At 48.3% G+C, this 23,903-nt stretch overlaps 1 protein-coding gene across 2 annotated transcripts in view; it reads right to left on the bottom strand.

Annotated features, from left to right (window-relative positions):
• LOC122801610 (CLK4 associating serine/arginine rich protein) overlaps positions 1-23,903 on the bottom strand; it is a 1,938,306-nt gene that overhangs the window by 1,064,571 nt on the left and 849,832 nt on the right. For both annotated transcript variants that reach the window (XM_044071085.1, XM_044071086.1), the window contains exon 10: positions 23,767-23,840. In XM_044071085.1, the coding sequence (XP_043927020.1) occupies positions 23,767-23,840 (74 nt within the window). The remainder of the gene's footprint in view (positions 1-23,766; positions 23,841-23,903) is intronic.

A 23,903-nucleotide genomic window follows, 5' to 3' on the forward strand; every position in this document is an offset into this window, starting at 1 on the left:
AGTCCAAGGGATAACTTCTTTGTCTTCTTTGTGGAAGATTAAGTAGGGAGGACGAACGCAGAGGGCATGAAGCTCAGATACTCTCCTGGCAGAAGTAATAGCGACCAGAAAGAGTGTCTTCCGAGAAAGAAATTTCAATGAACAGGTAGCCGCAGGTTCAAAGGGGGGAAGAATCAAGGATGATAAGATTAAATTTAGATCCCACTGTGGTGGGGGGTCTCTAATCGGAGGCTTAAGTAAAAATAAGAAGTTATGTACCTACCATAACGTTCCATGTTAGTTGTCTTCTTCTCGCCTTCTTTCTTGCTGGATGGGTTCGGAGCCGATCTTCGGCTCCGACTCGGCCAATACTAAAGCTCGAGAGCTAATTCCACCGGCTCGAGGCTCCCCTATATCCCACAATGTTAGGTGGTAACTACTCAGATCTCGTTTGATAGCTAGACCAAGCAATTCTAGTCTCCATAGCATGAAGAAGGGTAACCCACCTCTATATAAACCAGAGTGTAAGGTATCCCAGACCTAACAAAAGGGGAAATAGAGGTGGTAGAACGTGTGGGAATGAAACTCTTCCAGAGGAAGATCACAAAATGAATTCCTATCGGTCTGTCCAGGCTTGGGGGAAGGAGGGTGGGACTCAAGAAAGAAGGCGAGAAGAAGACAACTAACATGGAACGTTATGGTAGGTACATAACTTCTTAATGTTAAGTTGTCTATCTCGCCTTCATTCTTGCTGGATGGGACCGTATCCCTAGCACCTTATCCCGGGTGGCCTATCGGAACAGACTCTTGAGAACAGTGGAACCAAAGTTGGCACGGTTTCTGGAGACCATGACCAATTTGTAATGTGAAATGAAGGTATGAGGAGAAGCCCAAGTGGCTGCTGCACAAATGGAATCTATTGGCAGCCTGTCCTGAAAAGCTACGGATGTAGCTAATGCCCTAGTTGAATGAGCTCTAGGTCTTGAAGGTAGTTTTGATGCCTGATCTCATAGATGAAGGTAATTATAGAGGTGAGCCATCTAGAAAGGGAAACTTTAGTAACTGGAAGGCCCAATTTCCCTTCCATGATAGAAAAAGCTGATCAGATTTCCTGAATTGTTTAGTCCTGTCTAAATAATATCTAAGTTGGCGGTGAACATCCAGAAAATGTAGCTTTTGTTCCGACCTGTTGAAATAGTTAGGGAAAAGACGGGAGATCAATAGTTTGGTTTAGGTTTGTTTGAGAGGAAACCTTAGGTAAAAGGATGGATTAGTGCGGAGGGATACCCTATCTTTGTGAAACACTAAGTAAGGAGGGCGACTGCACAGAGTATGGAGTTCAGATACCCTTCCGCTGAAGTTATGGCTACTAGAAAAGTGTCTTCCATGAAAGCAACTTCAGAGAACATGAAGCCGCTGGTTCAAACGGGAAGAATTAAGGATGCCAGAACCAAGTTCAAGTCCCATTGAGGCGGGGATCTTTGATTGGAGGCTTGAGAAGAAAATGCCCTTAAAAGGCTTTGCAGAGCTTGTGAGCCATGATGCTAGACTCCGAGACACCTACATGATAATTAGATATAGCAGCCAACTGAACTCTAATGGTAGATGAAGAAGAGCCTAGATGAAAGAGTTCTGCTAGAAAGTCTAGAATAGACTGTATAGGTGCAGTGAAGGGATCTATATTTTTTGATGTTGCCCAAAAGGAGAAGCGTTTCCATTTGCTATTATAAATCTTCCGGGTAGAAGATTTATGAGAGGCTATCAAGATATCGCGGACCGAGCGAGATATTAAGGGAAGCCTGGCTAAGGTCGGAATCGGAGAAACCACGCTGTGAGGTTGAGAGAATGAAGAGATTGGTGCAGCTGTCCCGATTGGTGGGTCAACAGATCTGGCACTGGGTCCAGATGCCAAGGCTGCTCCAAAAGGTAACGATGAAGGAACGGAAACCATATCTGTCAAGGCCAGTAAGGGGCAATGAGGATCATTGTCACTCTCAAGGCGATGGCTTTCTGAATTAGTTGAGTTATCAGTGGAAAAGGGGGAAAGGCATACAGAAGTCCCCGGGGCCAATCGTGGACTACAGCGTCTCTGGTGGGATGGCCTGGTAACGGGAAGAGAGTGAAGTCGTCGTGACACTTGCTGTTTTGGGGAGTAGCAAAAAGATCTCAGCAAGGCTGGCCCCATCACTGGAACACTTCTTCCAGTACTGATCTCTTCAGAGACCACTCGTGGGGCATGAGAATTGCCCTGCTCAACTTGTCTGCAATCACGTTGGACTTCCCGGGAATGTGCGTTGCTACCAGAAAACGCTGAGAAGAGATCGCCCATTGCCAAAGTCTGAGTGCCTCTCGACATAAGGGGTATGATCTGGTTCCACCTTGTTTGTTGATGTGCCACACTACGGACATGTTGTCCGTCTGAATTGCAAGTCATTGTGGGAAGAGAGTCGTGAAGTGCTTGCAATGCTAAAAGCACTGCTCTCATCTCTAAGACATTTATGTGCAAGTGGCACGCGAAAGGTTGCCACGTGCCCTGGACTGTCCTGCCCTGATAATGCCCCCCCCCCACATCCGATCAGGGAGGCGTCTGTTGTCAACGTGGTGACTGGAGGGTCTTCCTTGGAGAACCTGAGGTGATGTGATCCACCAAGACAGTTGATTCTTGCATGACTGAGTTATCAATATGGTGTGGGACATCGGGAGCTGTTGGAAGGACCATTGAGTAAACAGCATCCATTGGAGGATCCTCATGTGGAAGCGAGCTAAGGGGAGAAGGGGGATAGCTGCTGCCATAAGTCCTAATACCTTCAAAACTAGTCTGGCTTTGATTTTGTTGCATTGTAAGAGAAGGTAAACTTGTTTGCGGATGTCTGACACTCTCTGCTCTGTAAGTCTGGCTGAAAGATTGAGTGTGTCTAATGTGGCGCCTATAAAGGTAATAGATTGACAAGGCGACAAGGCAGATTTTTCGAAGTTTATTGAAATGCCTAGAGCTTGGCAAGTTTGGATAGTGAAGTCTCTGGACAGAAGTAGTTGATGTCTGGTGGTGGCAGTAAGGAGCCAGTCGTCTAAATATGGAAACACCTGGAATCCTTGATGTCTCAAGTGAGCCGCGACCACTGCCATGCATTTGGTAAACACTCGGGGGGCTGTAGTGAGACCAAAGGGCAGGGCTCTGAACTGGTAGTGACTGGCTCCCAGCCTGAAGCGGAGAAATCTCCTGGAGCATCTGTTCATCTTGATATGGTAGTATGCGTCCTGAAGATCTATCGAGCACATCCAATTGTCCTGACCCAAGAAGGGTAGAATGGACTGTAGCGTGACCATCCGGAATTTTGTTTTTCTGACATACTTGTTTAAGTTCCTGAGATCCAATATGGGTCTCCAGTCCCCTGTTTTTTTTGGTACCAAAAAGAATTTGGAGTAGATTCCGGATCCTTGTTGGTCTGCTGGGACTGATTGGATAGCTCTTTTTGATAGCAGCTTTGAAATTTCTAGTGCTGCTTGTTCCCTTAGACTGGGTGGAACGTCTGGAAGGGATCCTTTGGGTTGGGATGGAATGTGAATAAAGGGAATTTTTTAACCCTCGGATATGATCGACTGTACCCATTTGTCTTGTGTAAGGGAAAGCCAGGCTTTTGGGTACAGGGATAATCTTCCCCCGAATGCCTCCGAAGGTGGACAGCCGGGCAGCTCCTCAGGGATGCTGAAAGGGTTTATCAGAGAAAGTTTCTCTGCTACCCTGGTTTTGCGGACCTCCTCTGCCTCTAGGGCGGTGTCTATTGTTATTCCCCCCTCTGCCTCTAGAGGGGAATTGACCTTGTGCGTCAGATGAGACTCCCTGGGTTTGTTTGCGGAACCACATTTTTCCTCCCCTCTGACCTTTGGGATAAGGCCTAGAAGGGGTAGAAAAACGGACTCCCATGGCAGAGAGAGTCTTACCTTCCACTTCGCACCTAGTCGATGTATCCTTCACCTGAGGGCCAAACAAGGATGATCCATCAAAGGGGGAATTGGTGAAGGACGCCTTGAAAGGGTCCGCAAAGTTGCACAGCCGCATCCAGGCGTGACGTCGTAAGGCAACGCCTGTGCCTGCGGCTCCACTCGACCCATCCGCAGCATATGAGATAAGTCGCATGGAGGAGTTAACGATGGAGTTCAGGGTTGCCAACTGGGAGTTCATTCTGTCTTGGAACCCCTCAGCTGTTGGATCCTTTACCTCTTCACTCATATCCTTGAGTAAATCTCTCTGGAGACGAGTGAAGTGACATAAGTAGTTCAGCGACCGCATTGAAAAGGTCGCTGATGAGAACATCCGCTTACCGTACCTGTCCATGGTCCTAGATTCCTTATTAGGAGGATGGACAGGTACCGAAGGATCGGCCAACTCCGTCTTAGTGGCCGCGGCCACCACCATGGCATCGATGGGGACACCTTTAGATAAAAAATCTTTATCTCTAGGGGCAGTAATAAACTTAGACGGCCTCCTCGGAGTGAGTTCCACTGAATCAGGAGCCGTCCAGGCCTTCCTTGCCACCACTTCCATAAGGGGGTCAAAAGGAGGGGACACCCAGGAGGTAGAAGGGCGAGAGCCGAACGCCTCAAGGTACACTGACTCATCCTCTGAAGGGTTAAGGGCTGGCCAGTTCCCCCTCTGTTTCAGGATCTCAAGGATGTCAGCAAAGGAGACATCCTCAGAGGGGGATCGAGGGGAACCTTCAGATTCCTCTAAGTCAGTGTCAGAGGTGACAGACTCAGGGGAGTCAATGTGCTTCCTCTTGCACTGCCTCTTCCTAGGGGGTTCTCCTACCGGGTCAAGAGAGGCCTCGGAAGAGGAGGAAATTCCCAATGGGGAAACTTGAGGAGTTGGCTCTCTGCGGTCTGAAGCAAGGGGGTGGGTAGAAATCACCGCAGGCACTGATGATGGAGGGGTTGACGGAGCCGACTGTGGGGCAGACACTGGTTCTAGCACACTCCGCATGACCTCGAAGGCACCCCTATCGGGCAAGGCCGGAAGTCCCCGCTCCGAAGAGACCAGGACCCCCCCGGCACCGACAGGGACGGCTCCGAGGCTGATGTCGGAGCCCAACTCACCAGCGCCGAAGCACCGAGAGGGAGAGCGGGGTCGGACAAGGGTCCGATGCCACTCGCCCCCTCGGAGCCGACGAGGGAAGCTCGGTGCTGAGATCCCTCCAAAGAGGAGATCGGAGCAGACGACGGAGCCGAAAGGGAGGGTATCGGATCAGACGCACCGACAGTCATGGCTCCGATGAGCCCCGGCTCCGAGCTCAAAGGAGTCGAAGGAGGAACACATTGAGGGACAGAAATAGCCGCTGACTGATGATTCGGGCTATGAAGCATTTGGGCCAGCGCCTCGGACTTGAAAAGTCTACTCACTACCCTTTGCAAATCATGGTCAGATAGCCTGGAAGACCGTGAGGAATGCGATCTATGGCTCCGCTCCGAAAGAAGAGGGGATCCTGGTGCCGAGTGAACGGAGCCGATGGAGGGAGACCTAGATCTCTTTCTCGCAGGTTGCTCCGATAAGAGTATCGGAGCCAACTGAGTCTTATCAGCCTCGGCTCCGGCCGGAGCAGAGGTAATAGTATGAGGCTTGGAAACATCGGCTCCAGCCGGAGCTGATGTCGAAGCAGTTTTGATGCTTCCAGAGGACGGCTCTGAAGCCGGAGCTGACTGTCTGGAAGGCTTCCCCGACACAGACTGGGTCGGGGGGCCTTCAGGCTTTAATAAGCCACGCAAAATCAATTTATTTTTGCGTTCCTGCAGGACTCTAGGGCTGAAACCATGGCACACAGCACATGAGTCCTGCAGATGCAAAGGTCCCAGGCAATACATACAAGAAGTGTGACCGTCTGTCAGAGACATTTTCTGACAGCACGAGTCACACTTCTTGAAGCCTGAGACCTTGGAGTCCTTAGACATAGTAAAGGCCTAAGTAATAAACACACACACACACACACACACACACACACACACACACACACACACACACACAGGCCTTTAAGAAATATTAAATTCCAGTCACACTAAAGGACTAGGAGAAGGAGGGGAAGAGGCCTAAGGCCTAAAGTTAAAGGGGAATAAAGGGAGGGATTATGGGCAAAAGAGGTGAATCGATTCAAGGAAAAAGACAATTAAAACTAAAAATTATACTAAGAAAGTAATAGGGGTCTAAAGATTGTGAAAATAGAATAATTTTTCACTAACCTGCCAGAGCCGGTAGAAAAGCACCTCGTCAGCTAAGCGGCAAACGAGATCTGAGTAGTTACCGCCTAGCACTGTGGGATATAGCGGAGCTTCGAGCCGGTGGAATTAGCTCTCGAGCTTTAGTATTGGCCGAGTCGGAGCCGAGGATCGGCTCCGAACCCATCCAGCAAGAATGAAGGTGAGATAGACAACTTAACATTATACCTTTAAGGAATGCCTTGCAAAGTTTATGTGACATGATGTTGTGGTCCAACAAGCAGATATGAAAATTTGAAATGGCTGCCAACTGAACTTTTACTGTGGAGGAAGAAGATCCTGAGTGAAAAATTTCAGCTAGGAAGTCCAAGACCGAATAAATCGAAGCAGTAAAGGGATCTATGTTCCTAGCTTTTGCCCAGAAGGAGAAACGTTGCCATTTACTAGTGTAAATCCTTCTGGTGGAAGATTTAAGGGAAGCTACTATGATATCCCGGACGGGATTAGAAATCATAGGAAGCCTGGCTAGGGACAGAAGTGGAGCAACCAAGCAGTGAGGTTGAGAGAAGGTATGGATTGGTGCAGCTGCCCCGACTGGTGGGTCAAAAGATCTGGAACCAGGTCCAGATGCCATGGCTGTACCAAAAGATAATGATGCAGGAACGGAAACCATATCTGTCGAGGCCAATAAGGGGCAATGAGAATCATCTTGGCTCTCAAGGCGGTTGCTTTCTGAATTACTTGTGGCATTAGAGGAAAGGGAGGAAAGGCATAGAGAAGTCCCAGGGGCCAATCTTGGATTAGAGCGTCTCTGGGGGGATGGCCTGGAAGGGGGAAGAGGGAGAAGAAGTCGGGGCATTTGCTGTTTTGAGGCGTAGCAAAAAGATCGCAGCAAGGAAGGCCCCACTTCTGAAAAATCTCTTCCGTCACAGATTGTTGAGAGACCACTCGTGAGGCATGAGAATAGCTCTGCTCAACCTGTCCGCTATGATGTTGGACTTCCCGGGGATATGCGTTGCTATCAGAAACCGCTGAGAAGAGATTGCCCACTGCCAAAGTCTGAGTGCCTCTCGACACAGGGGATAGGACTTGGTTCCGCCCTGCTTGTTGATATACCACACTACGGACATATTGTCCGTTTGGACTGCAATAGTCCCCAGGGGAAGAGAGTCGTGGAGGGCTTGCAACGTTAAAGGCACTGCTCTCATCTCCAGGATATTTATATGCAGGTGGCATTCGAAAGGTTGCCAAGTGCCATGGACCATCCTGCCCTGATAATGTCCCCCCCACCCGATCAGGGAGGCGTCCGATGTAACCGTGGCGACCAGGGCGGGAGGAACAAAGGGTCTGCCCTGATGGACTTGAGGGGACAATATCCACCAGGTCAGATGCCTTTTGCAAATTGGAGTTATCATGATGCTGTGACGCATTGGAAGTCGTCGAAAGGACCATTGGGCGAACAGCATTCACTGTAGGAGACGCATGTAAAAGCGGGCAAGGGGAAGAAGTGTTATGACGGCCGCCATAAGACCTAATACTTTCAGGGCAAACCTGGCCTGAAATTTGTCACTCTGGAGAATCACATGGATGTGGTTTTGAATATCCAAGATCCTTTGGTCTGTTAACTTTGCTAAAAGTTGTACGGTGTCCAAATTGGCGCCTATAAAGGTAATAGATTGACAAGGCAGATTTTTCGAAATTTATAGAGATCCCTAGCCCTCTGCAAATGTGAATGGTGTAATCTCTGGCTTGGAGAAGTTGATGCCTGGTGGTGGCAGTGAGGAGCCAGTCGTCTAGATATGGAAACACCTGGAATCCTTGACGTCTCAGATGAGCCGTAACCGCTGCCATACATTTGGTGAACACTCTGGGGGCTGTAGTGAGTCCAAATGGCAGGGCTCTGAATTGGAAGTGACTGGACCCCAGCCGAAAGCGGAGAAACCTTCTGGAGCGCCTGTGAATTTTGATGTGTTAGTATGCATCCTGAAGGTCCACCGAGCACATCCAATTGTCCTTGCCCAGAAAGGGTAGAATGGACTGAAGCGTGACCATCCGGAATCTTCTTTTCTTTACAAACTTTAGTTTGCTGAGATCTAATATTAGTCTCCAGTCCCCTGTCTTTTTTGGTACTAAAAAGAAAGTACAGTTTTGTACCTACCATAAATGTAGATGTTCGAAGATCCACATTGCTGCAGTCCTTACATATGGGTAGTCCGCTGTCCTCGGTCGGCCCGAATACCAAAGTATTAGGCTGACGTCGGTCAAGGCGCTTAAAACTGACATCAGGACGTCAGGGTACAAAAGCGCATGACCGACGTCATTTCCTCAGTCTTTTCTTGCCCCAGATGTCAGAAGGCCCTAACAAGAAAGGCCAAAGCCAAAAACCAGCAAAACCTAACCAACCACCCGTGCACTAACCATATTTACAATATGTACAACACAAACCACACCACCACCTTCAACAACAGACGGGAAGGAGGGAGGGTAAAATGGACTGCAGCAATGTGGATCTTCGAACATCTACATTTATGGTAGGTACAAAACTGTACTATGTTCTTCATCTCACATTGCTGCAGTCCTTACATATGGGTAGAATCCCAAAGCAGAGGTAAGGGAGGATGGCAAAACTATAAAGCATTAGGAGCTGCCAACATGCCCTGTAAAATTGCAGTGGCAAATCCAGCCCTAGATTTAGAGTAAAGTGGAAGGTGGTAATGCTTAGAGAAAGTATGCACTGAACTCCAAGTAGCTGCTTCCAAAATATCTTTAGTAGCCACCCCTTAAAAAGCTGTAGAAGTGGCAGTAGCCCTAGTGGAATGAGGCCTAATCCCAGCTGGAATCTCCTTACCATGATGGGAATAACAGAAAGCAATACAAAAACCAATCCACTTAGAAATAGTTTGTTTTGAAACAGGTTTGCCCTGAGAACCCAAAGCAAAAGAAACAAACAACTGCTGAGACTGCCTGAACCCTTTAGTTCTGCTCAAATAATATCGCAACTGTCTGTGTATATCCAAAGTGTGCAAAATCCTTTCCCTTTATTTTGGGGGTTTGCATAAAAAGTAGGCAAATGAATAGTTTGGTTTAAAGCCACACTAGAAACCACTTTAGGCATAAAAGAAGGGTTAGTACGCAAAGACACCCTATCCTTGTGGAAAATTAAGAAAGGCTCAACTGCCATAAGGGCCTGTAATTCAGAAACCCTTCTCGCAGAGGTAATGGCCAACAAAAAAGCAGTCTTCCATGATAAATATTTCAACTCTGCCGATGCTGCAGGCTCAAAAGGTTGTAGAGTGAGTTTCTCCAACACAAAATTGAGATCCCAAGCAGGAGTAGGAGCTCTATGTGGGGGTCTTATATTCTTTGCCCCTCTAAGGAATTGCTTAAACAAAGGCTGAGAAAATAATGGTGGGTCACAGTCATAGTGAGCAGAAATTGCTGCAGCATGAACCTTTATAGAGGAGAAGGACAAACCTTTGTCCAATAACTCAGTAAGGTATTGAAGCAACACTTAAATTAGGTTTAGAAACATCAAAGTCCTTTGCTGTACTCCAAAATAAAAATCTCCTCCATTTATCTGCGTAAACTTTCCTTGTACTAGGCCTTCTGGCCTCCAAAATAACATTCAAAACTCGTTGTGGAAGCTGAGACCCTCCAGGGTTTAAAACAGAATATGCCAGGCTGTCAGATGTAGAGAATGAAGTTTGACATTGAGTAAATGACTGTTCTCCTGAGACAGCAGGTGAGGAATGAAGGCAAAGGCCATGGAGGCTCCTGTACCAGACTTCTCAGTAATGGGTACCAGTGCTGTCGAGGCCAATCTGGAGCTATTAAAATCATGTTTGGCTTGTCCTGTCTAACCTTCAGCAGTACCTTTGGGAGGAGAGGCAGAGGTGGAAAGGCATACACGTGAAGATTGCTCCAATTGAATGAGAGAGCATCCACTTTCCAAGCTGTGGGATGAAACCTTTTGTGCAAAACTTTGGCAGCTGGTAATTTAGTGGAGAAGCGAACAGATCTATGTCTGGAGTTCCCCATAACACTGTCAATCTCTGAAATACATGAGGATCCAATTTCCACCGTGGGGATCCATAATTTGTCTGCTCAACACATCTGCTAAGGAGTTCTGTGCTCCTGGCAGAAACCTTGCCTGAAGATTTAGCTGTAAACTGAGAGCAGTCTCCCACAAAATCATTGCTTGTCTGCATAGAGGATAAGAATGTTCCCCTTGCTTGTTGATGTACCACATGACAGTTGTGTTGTCTGTTTGAATCAACACCTGCCCTGGAAGAAGTAAATCCTTGAAAGCTATCAATGCAAATTGGACTGCTAACATCTCCTTCAAGTTGATATGTAGATGTTGAAGTCTGGCAGGCCACGTGTCTTGTACCCATTTTCCATTTAGATGAGCTCCCAAGCTTTGTCTGAGGCATCTGTCGTTAAAATCTGACTCGCCTCTGGCCGGGTCACAGAGAGTCCCTTGTTTAGGTGACATTCCTGAGCCCACCACAAAAATTCCTTTTGAATGCAAGGTATTATCTGAATGACAGTGTCCAAATCTTGGCAGTGCTGTGTCCATACATTCTTGAGATACCATTGTAGCTTCCTCATATGCAGTTTGGCATTGGGAAGTACCAGAATACAAGATGCCATGAACCCCAAGGCTTGAAGGACTGTCCTTGCAGTCAGCCTGGACTGACGAGACAACTGGTGGAAGTAAAGAGAAAGATTCTTTTGTTTGTCCGGGGTCAAAAGGCCATCTGGGATGCTGTATTCAGTCTCACACCCAGAAAGCATATGCACAGAGAGGGTACTAGACTCGACTTTATTTCGCTCACAGAATACCCCACGCATCTTAACACTGCCATCACATACTGTAAATGATGAAGAAGTCCGCCCCTTTCTCGGGCCAGAATCAGGCAATCGCCCAAATAAGGATCGATCTGTATTCCTCTTAGCCTGAAGAAAGCTACCACTGGAGCCAGAACCTTCGTGAACACTCTGGGCAGTAGATAAGCCAAAGGGCAATGCAGAGAACTGATAATGTGAAGTCCCAGCCCGAAAACGCAGATACTTCCTGCAACTGGGCCTGATAGGAACATGAAGGTAAGCCTCCTTGAGATCCAGAGTCACCATCCAGTGATCTTTGCCCAGCAGAGGTAAAAGCTGTTGTAACGTCAACATTTTGAACTTGGGAATGTCCAGATATGTGTTGAGGATAGATAAATCCAAAATTGGTCTCCACGTGTTTCCTTTCTTTGGTACTAGAAACAGGTGAGAATAAAATCCTAGGCCCACTTCTGGCAGAGGGACCGGTTGTATGGCCCCTATTTGAAGTAGTAGAGAAATTTGTTTGCGAGCCTCTAGTCTTTGCTGAGGAGGAACGTCCGGCATGCCTTTGAAAGGAGGCAAGGTATGGAAATAAAACTTGTAACCCTGGTGTATGATATCCAATACCCATTTGTCTTGGGTAATCAACATCCAATTTTCCTTGAAGAGTGCTAACCTTCCTCCCAAAGGTGCTGCCAGGCAAGAAGGATCTGGCAGCTGAAAAAGTAGGTCATTGGGCCTGTTTACAAAAGGACTGGCCCCTGCCCTCACCCGAAGATTGTGCAGGTGAACTCCCTGTTCTAGGCCTGAAAGAACTCTGAGCTCTGCCCCTACCACGTCTAGATCTACCCCTAGACTGAGAATCATAAGAAGGATACGTCCACCCCTTAGCAGGCCAATTCCTACTAATCTTCGGAGGCTGAACTTGCAAAAAATCTTTAACAGCCTGCATAGACTTAGCCTTGTCTTCCATTTTCTTCAAGACTGACTCCACAGGTGAACCAAACAACACATCAGACTGCAAAGGAGCATCCAAAATCCTTGTCTTAACATGGTCAGATAAATTCTGACCCTTCAGCCAGGCGTGCCTGCGAAGAACTGAGCCAGTGGCAGCCACCCTAGACGAGGCCTGCACAGCATCAAAACCACACTGTAATGAATGCTTACCCACCTGTTCAGAGACATGCACCAAATCTTGTAATTCTTTACACTCAATGCCTTCCGCCAGAGCATCCACCTTAGACTTCAATTGAGAAAGAAGAAAGTTTTGATATTTCAACATATGAAACTGGCAATTCAAAGCCCTCATAGCTAAGGTAGAAGATGTATAGACCTTCTTTCCCCATCTATCCAAAGCTCTGGCTTCTTTATCTAGAGGAACCGGATTTTTACAACAGAGGCCTTGACACCCTTAGGTCCCTGACTAATAGTTTCTGGGTCCGCCCTAGGACTCTTATAAAGATATTTATGAGCCTCAGGCACCCTGTAATACCTATCCGGTTTAACAGGAGCAGGAGGCAGAGAATCAGGATTAAGTGAAGCCTCTGCAAACACATCTTCCACAACATCCAGAACAGGGGGAATAGCCAAGGGCCTATGCTGGGGTAACAGCAAAAACTCCCTAAGCCTTTTCCTAGAATCAGAGAAGTCCTGACCTTCCCACTTAAAATGTTCCCTCATAGAATGAAGTGTCTCTGAAAAAGAAAAATCCTCTGGAGGAGAAGCAGAAGGAGTGGAATCATCTGCATCAGAATCAAAATAAGGAGAGTACTCCTGCAAGTCTTCAGCTGAAGACTCTGAAACATCCGAAGCCTGCTCAAAACTTCCCAACTCTGGCTCCACCCTAGGCCTCTTATCAGGAGGGGGCAAAGAACCTCTAATCAGAGTAATCAAATCTTCTGCCATTTTAAGCATGTGCTTCTTAGGCACAGACCCTGCAGAACTAGGAGTGACACCAACAGAAGCTAAAACTGGCCTGCCTCTGGGAGAAGCCTTGGAAACAGAAGGAGAAGGCCTAACCACCCTAGGAAGGGAGGGGAATACAGTAACTTGAGAAGCCCCTTCAGCCTGACCTGCCTCCTGAGGGGCCACCTCCTGCAAAATCAAAGTCTCCCCCTGAGACTCCAGAGAAGTCTCCGTCGGAACCACCGGTTCCACTGAAGCCTCTAAAGAACCGGCGTCCGGAACGGACGACTCATCTTGCCTGGGTTTAACTGCTTTGTCTTTGTGCTTCTTCGCAGAAGCGGGCGCGGAGAATCCGGCGGCATATTATAATTGCACCGCTTCCCAAAGACCAGCCTAGCACAATCTAACCTTCGCTAACAGTGCTTATTGAACCTAGCACAAAAGCGACACCCAACAACGCCGTGCTCAGGCCCCAAACAAGGAATACACAAAGAATGATAATCCCTATGCGGTATCTGTTTCCCACAAGAAATACAGTTATTCACTTTTCTGACATCCGGTAAAACACTGAGGCAAGAAAAACCAAAATATTCCCCAACGGGGTACTTAGCCAACTTGGATTCGGTCTGAAACTCCGAATTCGAAAAATTTCAGAACGCCGAACGGCACTTGCAACGCTGCTTCTGCATCGGACCATGCGGCAAAAAAGACTGAGGAAATGACGTCGGTCATGCGCTTTTGTACCCTGACGTCCTGATGTCAGTTTTAAGCGCCTTGACCGACGTCAGCCTAATACTTTGGTATTCGGGCCGACCGAGGACAGCGGACTACCCATATGTAAGGACTGCAGCAATGTGAGATGAAGAACATCCTCGAGTAGATTCCGGATCCTATTTGGTCTGCTGGGACTGGCTGGATGGCTCTTTTTGCTAGCAGTTTTGATATTTCTGGTACTGCTAGTTCCCTTAGACCGGGTGGAACGTCTGGAAGGGTTCCCTTCTGCTGAATTGGGGTTTGGATAAAGGGAATTTTGTAACCCTCGGATATGATCGACTGTACCCATTTGTCTTGAGAAAGGGAAAGCCAGGCTTTGGGCACAGCGATAATCTTCCCCCGACTGCCTCCGAAGGTGGACAATCGGGCAACACCTCAGGGATGCTGGAAGGGTTTGTCAGAGAGAGGCTCCCTGCTACCCTGATTCTGCGGACCCCCTCTGCCCCTAGGGCGGCGTCTGTTATTGTTACCCCCTTTGCCTCTGGGGGTAAACTGACCTCGTGCGTCAGGCGTGACTCCTTGAGATTTGCGGAACCACATTTTCCCCCCCTTCTGACCTTTTGGGTAAGGTCTTGAAGGGGTGGAGAAACGGACTCCTGCGGCAGAAAGAGTCTTGCCATCTTGTTCGCATCTAGTCAAGGTGTCTTTCACTTGAGGTCCGAACAAGGTCGAACCATCAAAAGGAGAGTTTGTGAAGGACGCCTTGAAGGGGTCTGCAAAATTACAAAGCTGCATCCAGGAGTGACGCCTTAAAGCCACTCCTGTGCCTGCGGCCCTACTCGCTCCATTGGCTGCATATGAAATGAGCCGCATGGAGGAGTTAACAATAGAGTTTAGGGTTCCTAGCTGTGAGTTAATCTTATCCTGGGAACCAGCAGCTGACGGATCCTGTAAAACTTCTCTCAACTCTTTAAGAACATCTCTTTGAAAGCGGGTGAAGTGACACAAGTAGTTCAGCGACCGCATGGCAAAGGTCGCTGAAGAAAATATCTGCTTGCCGTACCTATCCATAGTCCTGGAATCCTTGTTAGGAGGATGGACAGGTACTGAAGGATCAGCTAGTTCCTTCTTGGTGGCTGCAGCCACCACCACAGCATCAACTGGGACACCTTTTGTCAAAAATTGCCTATCAGGTGGGGTCGTGATGAATTTAGAAGGTCTCCGAGGAGTGGGTTCCACCGAATCCGGGGCCATCCAAGCCTTGCGAGCCACCACGTCCATAAGAGGGTCGAAAGGTGGAGACACCCAGGAGGTGGAGGGTCGAGAACCGAACACCTCCAGGTATACAGACTCGTCCTCGGAAGGATTAAGAGAAGGCCAGTTCCCCCTCTGCTTAAGGAGTTCAAGGATGTCTGAGAAAGAGACATCCTCAGAGGAGGACCTTGGGGATCCCTCCGACTCATCCAAGTCAGTATCGGATGTAACAGACTCGGGGGAGTCTAGATGTTTCCTCTTACATGTCCTCTTACACAGAGGCTCACCTGACGGGTCAGGAGAAGCCTCGGAAGAGGAAGATATTCCTAGTGGGGAAACCTGAGGCGTTGGATCTCTGGGTCCGGGAGCAAGAGAGTGGGAAGAGACATCAGCAGGCACTGTAGTGGGAGGAGCTGATGGAACTGACCGTTGACTATGCCCTGGGGCTAGTACACTCCTCATCACCTCGAAGGCTACCCCATCAGAGAGGCCAGAAGGCTCCAGCTCCGAAGAGATAGGAACCCCAGGTCACACTGACAGGGATGGCTCCGAGGCTGATGTTGGGGCTGAGCTCACCAGCGCCGAAGCTCCGAGAGGGAGAACGGGGTCAGACAAGGGTCCGATGCCACTCGCCCCCTCGGAGCCGACGAGAGAGACCAGACGCCCGGATCCCTCCAATGAAGGAATCAAGGAGGAGATCGGAGCAGAGGACGACGGAGCCGAAGGGGGAGGTATCGGCTCCGTAGCCACAACAGTCACGGCTCCGAGGAGCTCCGGCTCCGAGCTCTGTTGAAGAGTCGAAGGAGGAATGTTAGGTGGATGTGTAATAGCTACCGTCTGATGAGACGGGCTATGGAGCATTTGGGCCAATGCCTGAGACTTTAATAGCCTACTCACCATCAGACCACAGCCTGGGAGGAAGACCTCCGGCTCCAAATGGCTCCCGTGAGCAGGGGAGGGGTCGGAGCGAATGTGTATACTCCCAACGAGGGGATCTTGATCTCTGGAGCATAGGATACGTCGACTCCAGTCGGAGCCGACAGTGAGTGCATAGATTTAGCTGTATCGGTGCCGGGTGGAGCCGATACTGAAAGCTGTGACACAGAAGGATCGGCTCTGGCCGGAGCCGATCTCGTCATAGAAGGTGAACCAGTAGCCGATGGCTTAGGGCTTGGAGCCGAAGGCTTTACTGGTTTCGAGGGCTTCCCCGGAGCAGACTTAGTCGGGGAGCTCTCAGGCTTTAATAAGCCCCTTAGTATTAGTTTATTTCTGCGCTCCTGCAGGACTCTTGGGCTGAAGGCATGGCAGACAGAACAAGAGTCCTGCAGGTGCAGAGGTCCCAGGCAGTAAACACAAGAAGTGTGACCGTCTGTCAGAGACATTTTCTGACAGCACGAGTCACACTTCTTGAAGCCTGAGACCTTTGTGTCCTTCGACATAACTGTGTCGAGGGAGCACTAAGTACCAAAAACACACACACACACACACACACACAATAAACACCCAATCCAAATAAAAAAATAAAACAGGGATACAAACACACCCAAACACCACACAGAATCCCTGACAAAAAATTAGGAAAAGGGGAGGCTTACGGCCTAACTTAGGGGAAGGGATAAATAACTGAAAAAGGGGAATCACTAATGGGAGATAGGGTTAAAAATCTAACCATTAAGAGTTAAAACAATAACAGTAGTGGACTAAAACGAAAGGGAGTGACTAAAAGTCTGAAATTTTGAAAACTTACCAGGAGCCGGTAAAAATGCACCTCGCAAGCGAAAGCGGCAAACGAGATCTAGGTAGTTATCGCCTTGCATAATGGGATATAGGGTTGCCTCGAGCCGGTAAAATTAGCTCTCGAGCTTTAGTAAGTGGCCGAGTCGGAGCCGAGGATCGGCTCCGAACCCATCCAGCAAGAATGAAGGCGAGATTGACAACTTAACATCACTGCTTCGGCTGTTTGTAAACGAGTCTGAAGAATGTGTAAGATGTGTAATCTCAAGCTGCGTATCCTGTCTGACGTGAGGAATACCTTTGTTTGAATAGTGTCCGGCCGTGCCCCCAATGAAATCTAAAATTTGAGCCGGGTGAAGAGCAGACTTGTTCATATTGATCGTAATGCCCAACTTGTTGGCTAACTGAAGGAAGGAGTCTCTGGCCTGACATAGTAGATGCTCTGAAGAGGCAGTGAAGAGCCAATTGTCCAGGTACGGAAAGACGTGAATGCCCTGAAACCTCAGGTGAGCCGCTACTACCGCCATTACCTTTAACAGCCGGGGTGCTGTGGTGAGACCAAAGGGGAGGGCTCGGAATTGGTAATGATGGTCTCCCAACCGGAAGTGAAAGAACCTCCGGGAGCGCCTGTCCATCTTGATGTGATAGCACGCTTCCTGGAGATCAATCAATCACACCCAGCCTCTGGCCTGCAGGCAGGGCAGGACAGATTGAATCGTGACCATCCGGAATTTTGTCTTGGTTACTGACAGGTTCAATTGGGACAGATCCAATATTGGTCTGAGGTCTCTCTGTCTTTTTTGGCACTAAAAAGAACCTGGAATAAACCCCGGACCCAGACTGGTCGGGGGGACTCTTTCTTAGCAGTGAATCTACCTGCACTGCTGCTTCCTCCCGCTGCGTGGGTGGGACGTCCGGGAGGGCTCTGTTGGATGGAGGAGGATCCTTGAACAGGACGAAATATCCTCTGGATATGACTTGCAGCACACAGTGATCTGTCATGATGGACTCCCATGCTAGTGGGTGAAGCAACAAGCGACCCCCGACTACCTCTAGAGATGGACAGTCGGGCAACCCCTCAGGGCTGCTGTCCGGGTTTATCCGAGAAAGGTTCTTGGGACTCGAAATTCCTAGGACCCCCTCTGCCTCTAGGGTGGCATCTATCATATCCCCCTCTGCCTCTAGGGAAAGACAAGTCCTGAGCATCCCGGAAAAATGCCTGAGACTTGCTGAACCACATCTTCTTCTGGCCTCGCTGGTTCCTGGAAAAGGGCCTTTGAGGCGCAGAGAAGTGGATCCCAAAGGCAGACAGTGTCTTCCTGTCCTTCTTGCTCTGGACCAAAGTCTCTCTGACCGTCTTCCCAAAATGGAAGAACCATCATAAGGGGAGTTGGTAAAAGACGTCTTGAAGGGCTCCGAGAACTGACATAAGCTGAGCCAGGCGTGATGCCGAATGGCAAAGCCTGACCCTGCCCACCCATGCAGCTCCCTCTGTGGCATGGGAGAGCAACCTCACAGACGTGCTGGCTACAGATTTTCTGGTGGCCATTCATGCAAACGTCTTCCTGTCCTCTGCCGACATGGACCCTAGGGTAGACTCAGTGACTTCCTTAACCAGATCTCTCTGGAGTCAAATGACGTGCTTCATGTAGTTCAGTGCCCTCACAAAGAAGGTCGCTGAAGCATAAACTCGCTTCCCAAAATGATCCAATGCTCTCGACTCTCTGTCAAGCGGATGGACCATGGAACTCTCCTGGACAAGTTCCTTCTTGGTGGCCACCGCCACCAGCATAGCATCTACAGGGGACTCCTTGTGCCAGTTTAACTTGTCCGGGAGGGGGGGCTTAAGACCATGTCCGGGCGCTTGGGTATTGGCTCTACGGTGTCCGGCTCCTTCCATGCCCTAGATGTTATCAAATCCACAAGTGGATCGGCAGAAGGGGACACCCAAGAGGTAGATTGGCCCGAACCGAATGCCTCTAGAAACACGGACTCGTCAGAGGTTGGTTTTGGGGTGGACCATCCCCCTTTTTCGTGAAGGATCTCCATAATGTCTACAAAGGAGACATCCTCGGGGGGGGGGGGATCTTAGGGAACCTTCCCCTTCATCCAGGTCCGTGTCTTCTGTGAGGGACTCTGGAGTAGAGTCCAAGTGCCTCCTTTTACACGTATGCTTGCGAGGGGGCTCCTCAGGAGGACCACCTGGGGAGGTCTTGCAAGCAAATTGTTCCCAGGCCGGATCTTCCTGAGGCACTATGGCTACAGGCTGTCCCTGAGAGGGCAAGATGGTCGGACCTACACTCAAGGCCAGGGGGGGTCTGGACGGACTCCGAAGACGAAATAGTCAGAGGCCTTGACCCTGCGAGCAACCTCTCCACTATGTCAAATGCCGAGGGGGAATGGACCTCCTGGACTGACCGAGCGGAAGCCGCTCCACCCTGATCCGACTGGAGAGCTGGGGCCGAGCCTCTGGGAGCTGAGACACTGAGGGAAATGCTTCTCTCCACAACAAGCTCATTGCAGACAGCATCCCCTCGGATCCAACCCAGAGGCTATGGCTCCCATCCAGTCGGATCTGACACACTCAAGGCACTGGCCGGCATCGATCCCTCGACTCCAATCATCCTCTGATCCAACTCCAAAACCGCAGGGTGGATCGGCGAAAGACTGATGGGTTTAAACACTGGCTGAAAGGAGCCCGCTCCGATGGGAGAAGGCCACGGCAAGACTCCCATCTGGATTTGACTGCGGATAAACCTCCGCATCATCTTGTCCATCTCTGCTTCAGAGAGGCTCTGTGTAGAGCAGGAAGATGCCGCTGAAGTAGGCAGGCGAAGTTGGTGGGGAGAAGGCCTAGGGGACGACAGACTAACCTGTACCTCGGGCTCCAGCGAAAACCTAGGGGACCTGAGCCGAGAAGTCATTGGCCTGGAAACAGGTTTAACTTATGGCGGCAGGGGGGTGGTGGGGGTGGCCTCCGACAAGTGGTCAGGGGATCGCTTGCGAGGCCGGTCCTTCCTGGCTTTATCCCCTTTCCCAGGCCTCTTGGCGGGAGGGTGAGTCCCAGAGGCTGAGGAAGGGGAAGATGAAGCAGCAGCCGCTGCTTTCCCGGCAGGGGAAGATGGGACCTCAGTCCCAGCAGAAGAGGGCAACAGGCCCTTAACGATCAGTTTGTCCCGCCTGTCCTTAATTGCCTTGGGATTAAATCCAGTGGAATCAGGACAGGGGGACTGGAGGTGAGCCATCCCCAAACAAACCACACATAGAGTGTGGCTATCCGCCGGAGAAAGTTTATGGCCACACTCTGTGCACCTTTTGAAGCCTGGCTTTGGGGCGTCTGCCATGCCTCAGCCAGCCCAAAAAACACACAAACACACACACCACGTGGAAAGAAAAGAGGGGAGGAAACATAGTAAAGCCTACGAGCTATTTCGACGGAAAACCCCGAGAAAAGACAGAAAAGGTTAGAAGAGAAGCTATAGATAGGAAAGCTAAAAAATAGAAGCCAATTACTGTTGAAAAATACTGCTGAACGCTATGGAGCTCGGACCACGCTGCTTCCTCTCAGGTGGCAAATGAGATCTGAAAGGAGAAGAGAGACGGGGGGCATTATGGGTAAGGGGAGAAGCATGGAGCTCAAACTCGTAGCTGGAAAATGCGGCCGTGTTGGATCCAAAGACCCACACGTTCCACAGGTTGAAGAACAAATGAAGTAAACTACTTCAGATCTAGATCTTTAACAGCAAGTTCTGTTAGGAGAAGACTCTGTGAACCCCTTCAGCCTGGGCCATTAACACATGTTGAGTCCTCGCTAACCGTCCATTGTCTCTAGTATGACTGACTTGAGGTCTTGTGACTCCAGAAACTATTCTCTGTGATCATACCAGTTGACAGCTTGTTTTGCTTTTCCGCTGGGAGACTGGTGGTACCTAAAGTCCAGACATAACCCCATGACAGCAGCAACAGGTGTGCTTGTCTCTGACTCTCAAAATCTGCTGAAGTGGAAAACGGGTGCAAGCTCAGTCAATAATTAGTGAAAAAAAACTCAAGCCTTGCAGAGTCCACAAAGCAGGTGCTGAAATGGACCTGCTCTAACAGGGCTAGACTAACACCTACCTTCCAATTCTTGGTCCCACTGACAGTGTTCCATCGACTTGTGGCTGTGAATAGGATCTTTCCTCAGATTACGTTGGGTGGAAATATTTAACTACCACCATTTTCTGACAGTGAAGTAGGTCAAAAGTTGCTGTCTATGCCATCTAAAGGTGACAGGATTGAAATGCCGGTGCTTAATGACAGTGCTTTATGCTGCTGGCTTCTCTCAGGTAAAAACACTAAGTGCAGACTTCACTTCTTATGTGTTGGTCACACTTGGAAAGCTAAGTTTTAAGCATCAAATGCAAAACTATTCATCAGGACACCTAAGGATCAATATACTTAACGTCTGAACAACAGATAAGAACTGCTGAGGTCTGGAACTAGGTAAGCTCCAACAGTCAGCAACTGATATCACAGCATGTGCCCGCATCAGTTATTTGCGCTCCCAACCATAAAAGCTTTAACAATCTGTGATAAAGGAGATGATGAAACAATTCAATAAACCTTCAACAAAAGTGCACAGGGACAGATGCATTGTTACAAATGCTGCAATAAACTTAGCACATTAACTTTCTGTCGTTCTGACAGAAGCACAAAAAGAAAGTACAGTTGTATAAGAACTTAACATAACAGTAGATAGTCCTACAGATCACTGTTGCAGTATTCTTAACAGATGGTTGTAGGTCGCTGATGTCCAACCAGGGTAACAAAGCCTTACCTTCATACATCCTATATCTGGGCGAAGACCAGAGCACGTAGTCACTAGGGTATAAAAGCAGACATACATACAAGAAGCTCAGACTATCTCGCCACCAGCCCGAATGCAGGTTGTTGCACGTGACAAAGTAATTGTTCATTAGGTACTGTAGCTTCGCTTGTCAGATCAGATAAGTGCCCCATTACTGAACCCTCTATTTTCTTGTCTATTTGCTTATAATTGTTAAGATGTCAGCCAGAAGGGGTAAAGTGGGAGTTCACTAGACAAATGTAGATGATGACTAAAACGCCTGGTTAATCCACTATGCCAAAAAGCCTGGGTGCAGGCCTCCCACATAAGAAAAAGGTCAAGAGACCTACAGAAGATTCTCCTGCTGTTGTCTTGGAATTCAACGTACCCACTGAAAAGGGTGAGCCCACAGTAAACCCATCAACTTCTCATTAATCCTCAACTGTGACACCACAGGAAGCAGGTGCAGCTCCTGAGGCCTTGGAGACAAATGAATCCTCTGATGAATAATGAATCAGTGCAGAGAGCCCTCAAGGAATTCCTCAGATCCTTATGCAGGAAGAGATCCCCGGAGCCCTCACTGAAAAGCACCCAGATTCAGAATCTCGTAAGAGAACTTTGGCATCTTTTACTGAAGCAGTTATATTTATCAGTCTGCCAACATCAGCATACCTGGTTATCCACAGCCAATTTCCCACTTTCATACTTGAGGAAAAAGCCAAAAAGAAGTAGCTGCCACAGGCTTTTGCGGCACCACTTGTCACCCCTCATCAGAAGGGACCTAAAGGATAAGCTTTAAGGTTATCCAAGTGAGGGGATCAAGGGTGACAATGCTACAGGGCAGGGAGGACTCCCTGTCCTTATCTGCTTCAAATGTAATGACCTCAAGATCCTCATATTTCTCAAAGGATGCCGACGACACCTAAAAAGAAAAAGAAGAAAGAAAAAAAAGCACTCAACATCCTCTTCTGCATCCAGTAAAAAATGAATGGTTTGATTTTTCTCAGGTGCTTTCCAAGGAAGACAGAACACTGGACAAGTGATGTAAGAAAGTGCACACTTCCTTCACCACAGCCTTTAGGGCTACAAAGTACCAAATTCAAATGACCAAAAACTTGCTTTCTGTGTTACAATCCTCAAGCAAGACCCTCACAGAGCCACATACTCCAGATTCAAAACATCTCATGCACTCTTTAGTAGCACAGGTATCTCAAACAGCAAAGCACAGTATAAAATGTAGCTATGAAACTACAGATGCCTCTTCCAGAGCAGCTGCCACTGGTTCAGTAATTATGCAAGTGTGCCTGGCTATGGGGCCAACCTATCCCTGAAGACTTCAAATCTAAAATTTTAGACTCTCCATTGGATAACAGCCTGTTTGTTGGCTCTTAGGCTGCCAGCCTATTTAATACTTTGCAGGAATGTCCCAATTCCAAGATGACAGCATGACAATCTATTCTAGGTCTCTTAGGCTTTTTATTAGGTGGGAGGCCTACGTCCGGGCCTTCCAACATAAGTGGATTAAAAAAGCAGTTTAGCAGTTGTGTCTCAAGAAGGGTATTAAGAGTGGACACCCCTGGCTGGGGGGGTTGAAACAAATAACTGGCAGACAGAACAGAATTTATAGTTGTGTTTGGGGCCTAGACAGAAAAGGCATTTATTGTGTAAGTCTTTGTATGGAATTTGTCTACTGCACTCACACTTACCCCTCCTAGCTGACATCTAACCATTATAAGCAAAACAAACAAGAAAAAATAAAGTTCCTCAATGGGGCACCTATCAGATCCAACAAGCAAAGCTATGGTACCTAGCAACCAAGCAATTACAGTCCATCAGGTGTAATAACTTTCATTCGGGCTGGCAGTGAGATAGTCTGGGGATCTCATGCATATGTCTGATTTTATACCCTGACACCTAAAAGCTGAAGTCATCACCCAGACGTACAACATACAAAGGTACAGCTTTGGTAGCCCGGCCAGATATCAGCGAGCTACAACTCCTCTGTTAAAAATACTGCAACACTGACTCAGTCATTATATCATCAGGTCTGAAAGCCAATACACCTCAGTGTCTACGGGAAGCCAAGCTAGTGCATTCTTCTGTGACTTATTATGCTGCATTAAAGTGGGCATACACATGGACTACATAGATACTACTCATTAAGCAACTACAAACAAAGGCAGATATCCTAAATGTAGTATTAAGTGTCTCTAACTACAAGCACAGGCTCATTACAACTGACAAAAAAAAAAAAAAATTAGTGCCAAAGTCAAAATACAAATACAGAATTAAGTGACGAAAACAAATGTTAATTTCTTTACCTAGGAGGACTTATCTTTCTTCCTTTTAAACGTTTCTCTCGAAACTCCCTTCTCTGTCGTCTAGATCGTCTTCCCTGCAAAATAAAATAGAAGAGGTCTGTCACATTTTAGTGCAACATTTAGGCTTTCAGTTTTCT

Source organism: Protopterus annectens, chromosome 5.part0 (assembly GCF_019279795.1).
Source record: "Protopterus annectens isolate FY-2018-M chromosome 5.part0, PAN1.0, whole genome shotgun sequence".
Classification (NCBI taxonomy): domain Eukaryota; kingdom Metazoa; phylum Chordata; order Ceratodontiformes; family Protopteridae; genus Protopterus; species Protopterus annectens.